Source organism: Kryptolebias marmoratus, linkage group LG1 (assembly GCF_001649575.2).
Source record: "Kryptolebias marmoratus isolate JLee-2015 linkage group LG1, ASM164957v2, whole genome shotgun sequence".
NCBI lineage: Eukaryota > Metazoa > Chordata > Actinopteri > Cyprinodontiformes > Rivulidae > Kryptolebias > Kryptolebias marmoratus.
The window spans coordinates 4,143,782-4,153,540 of NC_051430.1; the positions used below are offsets into that span (position 1 = coordinate 4,143,782).

A 9,759-nucleotide genomic window follows, 5' to 3' on the forward strand; every position below is an offset into this window, starting at 1 on the left:
GGATGGACGGATGGATGGATGATGGATGGATGGATGGATGGATGGATGGATGGATGGATGGATGGATGGATGGATGGATGGATGATGGATGGATGGATGGATGGATGGATGGATGGATGGATGGATGATGGATGGATGGATGTGTAGTTTTCTCTCTCTTACATAAAACAGCTTCAGGACTCAAATATTAGTTTGTTTCTATTGATAAACTTTTCACCTCAGATTGTTTCCATAACATCTGTATTTGATTCGAGTCTTGGGTATTTTTAAAACTTTAATTTATTCCTCAATTGCTTTTTTTCTGGAATATTCTGGGTGTTTTGTGTTGCTCTATGATGCACTCTTTATATCAGGTTCAGTATTTCAGTTCATATTTATTTGTATCCTCTTGTGGTGTTTCCTGTTTGGTTTTGGTTTGTATTTCTGTGTCAGTTCTTTCTCTGTGTTTTTCAGCTCTCCTGCCCTGCCCCTAGTTGTCTGCTCACCAGCTGATTGTAATTTGAGTTTGTTACGTGTTCCCTGCAGTCAGGTTTCATCCTCATGTGTCTCTGTACTCACTGTATTAGTTCCTTGTATATTTTGCTGCCATGTCAGGTTTTTTGTTGAAATAAATTAGTTATTCCTTGAAGCTCCTGGTGTCTGTCTGCGTTCTGGGGCCAACCTTTCTTAAAACCTGACAATTTATTGACAGGTGGCCAAACATCTTAAAATACCCTAATACAAGTATGAATTTATCATTGGCTTTCTGCAATTTTTGTCTTAACTAAATATTTTTGTTTTTATACGAGCTATCCTTAAAACATTTTTCCAAATTTATATGACTTACCCAAAATTGTGACTTACAATGTCTGACAGCAAATTAGATTACCTTTTTGTTTTGTTTTAGGTCAGCTGGGATTATTTCTGTTTGGTAATTTTCCAAATAACGAGTGAGGTCCTTTTAGAGAAGAAATATAAAATATATTTACTGTAACTTACAAAGAGCATAAGTGAGCCACTCAGGCTGGTCATAGTGTACTATGGCCACACACAGCGTGTTGAGGCCAACCAGACACAACACAGTCCAGTAGAAGGTCTGGGACTTGACCAGACGGCGGATGGTGAAGCGAATCCTTTTCTCTTTCCTCCTCAAGTAAGATGAGTTTTCATTCTTGCTCTTCACACTGGCCCGTGCAAACGGGGACCCTGGGGGGCCAGTTGGCAAGAAAACACAAAATGGCAATAAAATGACCAAGTCTAAAACTGAGATGTTCAGCAGAAGTAAATTCGCTGACACAAAGTGTAGGAAAGAACCTCAAACACTAATGGACTAAATGTGATACAGCTGAAGTGTTCAACAATCCTTTAAAATCTTCTGACTCATTGTGGGTCTGAGATTGAATTGTACAGTGTTCACACAGTAACTCCACTTTCTACATGACATGCACAGGATGACTAGTGAACTAATCATTTTCTGCTCTAGTTTAAATCCAGACCTCTGACCCAAACTATCACCTTACGAATGATCCCCTTTTATTGCTCTCTAAGTAAGGTCCATTCTGCTTCAACCAAAGAGTTAAATAAAACTCTTATTCCAGCACATCCCTCACTTAATCTTGATTAATGTTTCTTAATCAAAGCTTGTTATTTGTTTGTTCAATCTATTAGTTTGCCAGTTTTCATTCTACTCTTGCCTTAGTTTTGAAGAACCAGACAGAAACAGCAGAAGAAAAATGCTTTTACGAGCCCTACATGAAGTCTTCAATCGACCATATGTCCTGATCTTTGATATAATAAGTTCTTTGAGACAACAACAAAGAAATATAAATCAAACAGTAAACATTTTATCACTGGAGCTGTCACTGAGGTAAGTACATTGGCCAATATCATTTCAGAATGGCAAGCAGGTTTTATTGACTACAGTCAGTATAAATAATTCAAAGAAACATGTAATATCCTCACCAACAGATAAGAAGTCAGTGAAGTGGTCCTCACCTTCTTCTGCATTGATCAGGTCATTTTTACTCTTCTTCGCCCTTTTCAGCACTGCAAATACAAAGTGAAACAAAATCAGTCATTTGAACTCTTTCCTGCAGTGAACTTCCATGTCTCAATTAACATTCTTTGTTTTTACATTTAATGAAATGTACTTACAAATAGCCTTATGATTTGTGCTTTTATTATTCTTCCACAATAAGTTTTTAAGTAGAAGTATTTTAAAACATTCAGAGATATTCACTACTTGTAAAAGGGAAACTAAAGGTTTTCCACAGTTTGTTCCTCCAAGTGATTATGAGCATAAGGTCATTCAAGGCATACTTTTTTATATATGTATGGATATTTCTATTATTATACAGGCTGATTATACAGGCGACAAAACATGAAATTTGAAGGATCATATTTAATTTCACAAAATTGAGATTATTAATAAAAACAACTTTTTTATTTTTATTTTTTCTGAAGTAGCAGATTTTATTCTGCATTGGTTTACACAAACTCTAGTTGAAACCTCGCCTACATCCTGAAAAATAAAAGCTTACTTTCTATCCCCAAAACAACCAGTATGGTGTCAGTATTTAGAACGGTAAAAATAATCCATTTTCTTTTGAAGAATACTTGGAGGTGTTTTCAGGATTACCTCATGTTGGCCTCGCAGGTGTAGGAGCACTTGGCCATGTTAAAGGTTTGACAAAGTTACTGTACATTCCTTCTGGCTTTTTTTGTTTATCAGGAGATCATACATCCATTGACCTTTTGCAAAACTTACACGACTTCTTCGATTTTTTTTTCCCCTTTCCCCATAGTGAACATAAATCACCATACTAACATAACAACAACGAGACAACATAAATGCAAATAAACAACAAAAAATAAGGGGGGTGGGGGGGGGGACAATGGCATTGAGAAGCTAAAAGGTAACAGTATTTCACCTATTTATTTATTCTTTAAAATCTTGTCACATGACGACGTGATGAGTCATTCACATCAGTCTATGAAGGCAGAGATTTTATGTATGTCATAAAGGGTGCCCACTTGTGAGTAAATTTTCCTGAACTACCTTTCACTGTTAATAAAATGTTTTCTATCTTCAAGAATGATCTTACAGTATTAAGCCATTGTGATGTAGATGGAGGTGTAGGAGATTTCCAAAAGAGTAAAATACAGCGCCTGGCGAGGAGAGAACAGAAAGCCAAGACCTCCTCCTGTTGGGGGGACAGGTTAAGCATGGTCCCTGGAACTCCAAAAATGGCAATTAGTGGATCACTTTGGATCTGGATTCTAAAAACCCCTGAGAGTATGGAAAATAAATATTTCCAAAATTTTTGTAAGCTCGGGCAGAAGAAAAACATGGCTTAAGTTACAAGGTGAGGTCTGGCATCTGTCACACTGGTCCAGAATTGAAGGGAAAATTTTAGATAGACAGGATTTTAAGAAGTGGACTCTATTTATCACTTTGAACTGTACAAGCTGTAATTTGGCACATGGTGTACTTTGGCGTATGCTGAGAATAACTTATTCCCACCATGAATCAGACAGTTCAACACCCAATTCACGTTCCCAAGCAGTCCTGGTTTTACCCAATGAGTCGGACTCAATTGCCATAAGTTTTCCATATATATTAGAAAGGGGTGAGTTCAGATTGGGCTTCAAAACTAGAAGGTCGACCCATGGTGGGTCAGCAGGAAGAGTTGGAAAATTTGGAAACAGCGATGAAACACAATGTCTAAATTGGAAATAGAGAAACAGATGAGAAGTAGGTAGGTTAAAGTTTGAGGACAACTCTGAAAAGCTAAGAAATAAACCATCTTTGTAAAGATCTCTCACTGTATTAATGCCTTTCTCATGCCAAATTCTGTAGGCAGCATTAGTGGTCGCGGAAGAAAATGTGATTTTTTAATAACGGTATTTTATTAGAGGAAGACACAAATTTAAAATGGGACCTAAATTGTGACCAGATCTTGAGTGTAGAGAGCACTAAAGGATTTGTAGTAACAGAGGATAGTTTAATTGGTAGTGATGAATAGATAATTGAGGCAGGTGAAAAAATCGAATCGAATGAATTTCAAGTTTACACCAGATCAGATTAGGTGAATTTAGCCAATAAATCAATTTATGAATATGTGAAGACCAGTAATACAATGCAAAATTGGGTAAGGAAAGACCACCATTTGTGGTGAACTGTTGCAATAGAGAGAGTCTCAGTCTGGGGGGTTTTACGTTCCACAAAAAGGAAGAAACCATCTGATCCAGGGACTTGAAGAACTGTTTAGGCAAAAATAAAGGGATACATTGATATAAAAAGAGAAATCTAGGTAGAACATTCATTTTAATAACATTAATCCTGCCAATTAATGAAAGAGGGAGAGAGTTCCACCTCTGTAAGTCTGATGCAGTTTGAGAGACTAGAGGGGCAAAATTCTGAGAAAACATTGAGGGCAAAGTGCGTGTAATAGTAATTCCCAAGTACCTAAACCCTGAGGGGCTGAGTTTAAAAGAAATGGCAAATTGCCCAAGTTCTAAAGCTAGTGAATTTACTGGGTAGCATTCACTTTTAAGCAGATTAATTTTATAGCAAGAGAAAGATCCAAATTTTTCAAGAATATTTAAAATTGGAGGAAGAGTACGTAAAGGATCCGAAACATACAAGAGAAGGTCGTAATAAAAACAACATTTGACAGAATATCAAGTTTTTCTAGCAAATAGTCACAACTATTTTATATTGTAACACTACCACCTTTATACTCTAGTATCTCAGATCTTGTTTTTTTTTATTTCTACAGAGAGTTCATATTTTGACTTAATACAGTTTAGTGTTTTGCTATAGCTTAAGACAAATCCAGAAGAGCACAAAAACAACAGTCATAAAGGCTGCATGAAAGGGAGTATCTCACTGGGCTGTGACTGTTCTGCTCACAAGTAGATAGTAAACAGAACTTGTCAGGAATTATCCAGAAACGTTCAATTTCCTCTCTTCAATCACAAAGATTCACAGTCTTGTTGCTTGAATTTTGAACATGTTCAAAAATGTGTGCAAGAAATTTTCTCCAAAAAAAATTCAGTAAGACTGCAATGGAAAATTCACCTTTTTTTTGCAATATTAAAGCTGAACCAAAACGTGTTTTGAAGACAACATCAGTGAAAATATAGCCATAAAATACGTTTTTTGTAGAAACTTTAAATAATAAATACTATATTTTTTGGTAATTCTGAAAATTTAAGAAACCATCTGGGTGTTTTCATCTTATTCCATGACCAACCCGGAAGTGTGTCATCATCTGAGCCGCTGAGGTTTAGTAATTCCTCAGTGAATGGATGAGTACAGGTACAATATAGTTCAGTTCGTTGGAATTAATTGTTTGAACTGGTCAGAAAATACCACTGGAGTTTCATTTTTTGGCTTCCCAAAAGATAAAACTTTCCTCAGATTTGGATCCATAAGATACAATGTGGGAATTACTATCAGAACTCGGGTTTATACCACTTCAAAGAGGAGCACTGCTCCGACCCTCGTTAATGAGGTGGACAGGCTTCACGACAAAAAAACTGAACCTTCTGCCAGCAGCAGACCTAACTACTTTTTAATTTTAAAAGAAAGACAAATAGAGAGGAGGACATCACTGCAGAGAAGGGGGCTTTTTCTTCCATTTTCACTCGTGAACAAGCGGAGAGTAGCAGCAGTTTTGGCCAGCCATGGCACAGCGCTCGTCATGAACCAGGAAGGAACTCCGCCCCACAAATCACCCACTTCGGAAATTATTGACTAAAAAGCTACTTACAGTTTTTTTAACTTTTAGGTCAAAAAATGGGTCACTGCAATGTTGTGTGGATGTGTTTGACTACATAACATACATGAAATGTCCATTTTTTGAGTAAAGGTTGAGTCTCCAACTGTTGCAGCCCAGAGAGATACCACTTGAAGGGCCTATATTCAACCACACAGCCTCTGAACACCAGTGAGATCATTCTCATTGTTAGTGACTCCAATATCATAATGCTTCCACTTGGCACCCATGACTACAGCAGCTCTGAGTGAGGCTGCAGTTGAGAAACAATGTGGCTCTGATAAGAGTGTGTAAGCATGCAGACATCTCAGGAGGAATAGTTGTAGAAATGATCTGCATCAGCCAAATATTGGTAACTCATACAAAATCTGTCCGGATTATGGTTAGTCAAACGGTTCAAGATATCTTTATTAGTCTCAAAGGGCATTTGGTTTACAGATAGCAGTAGTAGATGAACATAAATAACATAAACTAAACACCATTAACACATATAAGTTGTCTATTGTGAATCTGTTAGCTGATGGAATTATTGATTTCTTGAACTAGTTTGTTCTGCATGGTGGCAAAACAAACTGATACATTTATGTGTGACCTGGATGAAGTAAAACAAACTCACACCTCAGTGGGAGGCTCAGGTGGATCTGTGTTGCTTTTTTTCCAAGTACCTGGTCTTATATGAGTCATAGGGTCATGTGAGGATGTTACAGTAAATTACACACTCAATACCCCACAGGTGATTGTCCTGTTTAAGAGAAATTGACCCAGCCAACAAATAAAAGGTAAAACTAGATTTAGTAAACCAGGATACAAGATTTTCAGAAATATGGTGTTGAAATTAAAACTACAAAGCTTACAATAAAGTGCAAACACTGATGGGCTGTTTTGCACACATGGATGTGGGATGGAGACAGCAGATAAAATACAGCACAACTAAAACCACAGACAGTAGGTCAACAACAGAGATCAGGAGCAGACTGTAGTTAGCTACTCTAATACCGATCAATGAAAAAGGCCTTGATCATGACCTCAATGCAACACTTGAGATCAGCTCAGAAATCTGTAGTTCAAAGCAGTTTACTATGAAACACAGCTCCAAGATATTTACACTGCTACACATACAGCAGCCTGATTATTCATGAAACAAAAGGGAGTTATCCCCCTTTCATGTACATCCTCTGTTTACTAGTTTTCAATATGGAGAAAGCTTTTATTACACACAAATATCCAATCTAGATAGCTTGTTCAAAACCGCAAGGCTTTGGATGGATCAAGTTTGACAAGCTTTCCATATATTAGGCTCTGAAGCCTGCATATGACAGCCTAAGTATCTTAGTGGCAAAGCTAAAGAAATATAAAGAAAGTACAGAAAAAAAAAACTAGTTATGTTACCAGGTCTTTATGTCATATATGCAGGTACGTCTGGTATCAGTGGGCTAGTAGGGCTAAGCCCTCCCTGGTGTTTACAATAAAAATGTTAAAATACCTAATAAACACAAAATAAAAATATTGCATTTTGGGAAATTTACTACAAAACTGGTGCCAAACAATCGCGAGTAAATCCAGGCGTCTTTCGAAAGCGCTAACTTTCATTGAATGTAGTTTCTTGGTACAGAATGATTGACAGCTGTCTTGTCCCACCCCCTCTGTTTGCTGCTCATTTGGGCTAATTTAGTTCAGCCCAGGGTCAGCTCAAGGCCTCAGGCCTCAGCCAATGAGGGTGGACGTACAATAACGTGCCTCAAGCGTGAGTGTATGTGGGCGTGGACTGACGTAGTTACCATGGTGAGCAAGATAAACATAAACAAGGTGGATTATTTAATTTATTTATTATTTTATTTAATTTCTCACCTGTTTTCATGAATGTCTTTGGGGGAAAAAACTAACATGAAGAGGTTGGAGGTGGATGGACCAAAGGATATTCAAAACAGGAAAAGCAGCAAAACCAAAGTTTTTCTGTGACCTGGTTGCAGAGAAAGGACTGGATAACAGCAGGTGTAGCTAACAGATCTTTAACAAGGTGGTTATTTATCTTTTTACATCCCAGAAAAGTCATCAGAGTGAGCTTCTCTGTGAATAAGGTAGGATTCATTTAAAAAAAGAAGCACTTTCTAATATCACATGTCCTGTTTGATTGGATTTTATCAGTGTGATTAGTAATTGTGTCAGGGAGTGTGGTGCAGTGTTATTCAAAGCTGTTTGACTGGGAAACATCATCTGAAATGATTATAGCTGAAACTCTTAATGAAGAGAATGAAGTATTGGACAGCTGACAGAGGATCTGTGTGAGCTTGGTTTAGGGTGGTGGTTTGTTTTAAGGTTGTCTTTGTGATGAAAAAGAACATAATGTCAATTTATAGCAGTTTTTCTTTATTTCAAATTGGATGCTTCTGTTGTTGGAATCCAAACTGCAGCGTTTTATTAAATATCTGTTAGCCCCGCCTACAAATATCACCACCAGCTGCCACTGCATAAAAGGTCAGGTTCTTGAAAACACAGATCTTTCTTGACTGACCCAACTTATGAGAGGTGAGTTAGTTTTGCTTCTATCAAGGTGCAGATCAGCTACAATGCAGATATTAGGAATAATCTTTATTTAATCAGGATCTTGTGGGTCCTGATCAGTTTGCACCTAGGATTACATGATCTGGAGGCCCGGGAATCCTCAAGTACAAGACCTGCAGCTGCAAATTTGCTTCAACAAAGAAAGTATTATTTGTTAACATCTGGAAGTAGATATGACTGGAGATAGACTCAGACATTTGCTTCAGAAATTTTATTTTAAAATCCCCCGCCTCTCGCACAGTGACTGCTGGAGATAGAGGCACCAGCTCCCCGTGACCCGGAATGGAGAAGCGGGTAAAGAAAATGGATGGATGGATTTTATTTAAAGCAAATGCTATTGCTGCATTTTAATCTTTCATCTAACACACCAACAAATTAAAGCATTTAATTCTGAAGAGTACAGTCCTTACCAGAGTTGTTGTGTTTTCTTTTGTACCACGCTCCATCCAGCGATTTTTCCTCTGCATTTTTGTCTTCCTCAGCTAGCATCACTTCCTCTGCAAAACATATACTCTGCTTGATTTCAGATTGTATATATTAATGTCATATTCGTGTCTGCATAAATTATCTAAGCACTGTATGTGTGTGTGTGTGTGTTATTGACCTGCTTTGCAGATCCACTCCAGGTAACCAGTTAACTCTCTTTCAATTTGCTGTTGTCGGCGAAGCTTCAAGAATTCCTGCCTCTTCTCCACACGTTCCCTTTCCTTCGCAAATTCCCTGCAAAAATCAATCAAACAAACACATAAAAGTTATTATGTTAAAAAAAGTTTTAAAAAAAACAGATTTAAGAGCTTCCAACCGTTGACAGGAGCAGGCTGACATTATCCCCACATTGTCTCACAGGTAGCAAGATAAGCGGTCTGGTGGTTAGACAATAATGCGCTATAACTCTGCATAAAACTGGAGTGGACTGTGTCTCTTTCCTGTCCCCTCCGACCCCAGTTGTTTGAGGCAGATGACCATCCTGAGCCTGGTTCTGCTAGAGGTTTCTTCCAGTTAAAAGGGAGATGTGCTGGTGTGGACTTTCAATCCTCCAGAACAGGGTAAATCCAAAAAAGGTTACTAATAAAAACAACTGGCCTTCTATTCTATAGCTGAAGACATTAAGTAGAATCATCAACTCTGTTGACAACACCATCAAGTTCACCGGAGAGGATGCAAACGACAACAAGCTGTCTTTTCTGGACCTTTTGGTAACATGGATGGAGAGGACAGCGTCAACATTGAGTTCTAAAGAAAACCAACCCACACAGATCAGTACCTTCTGTTTGACTCCCACCACCCACTGAAACACAAACTCTGTCATCAGAACGCTACAGCATCGGGCCGAACACGTCCCCACGAAGACAGAAGGGAAGGAAAAGGAACAGAAGCACATCAAAAAAGTTCTCCAAACATGTGGGTATCCCAATTGGGCTTTTGTCAAGTCAGC

At 38.0% G+C, this 9,759-nt stretch overlaps 1 protein-coding gene across 9 annotated transcripts in view; it reads right to left on the reverse strand.

The window, feature by feature from the left end:
- The window catches only part of cacna1ba (calcium channel, voltage-dependent, N type, alpha 1B subunit, a), a 168,826-nt gene that overhangs the window by 81,355 nt on the left and 77,712 nt on the right, over positions 1-9,759 (reverse strand). For 8 of the 9 annotated variants that reach the window (XM_037976826.1, XM_037976825.1, XM_037976821.1 and 5 more), the window contains exons 8-11: positions 8,929-9,044; positions 8,735-8,821; positions 1,942-2,025; positions 979-1,194 (exon numbers count right to left, since the gene is read on the reverse strand). In XM_037976826.1, coding sequence (XP_037832754.1) covers positions 979-1,194; positions 1,942-2,025; positions 8,735-8,821; positions 8,929-9,044 — 503 coding nt within the window. The remainder of the gene's footprint in view (positions 1-978; positions 1,195-1,941; positions 2,026-8,734; positions 8,822-8,928; positions 9,045-9,759) is intronic. The other variant, XM_017432700.3, reaches the window with a different exon arrangement.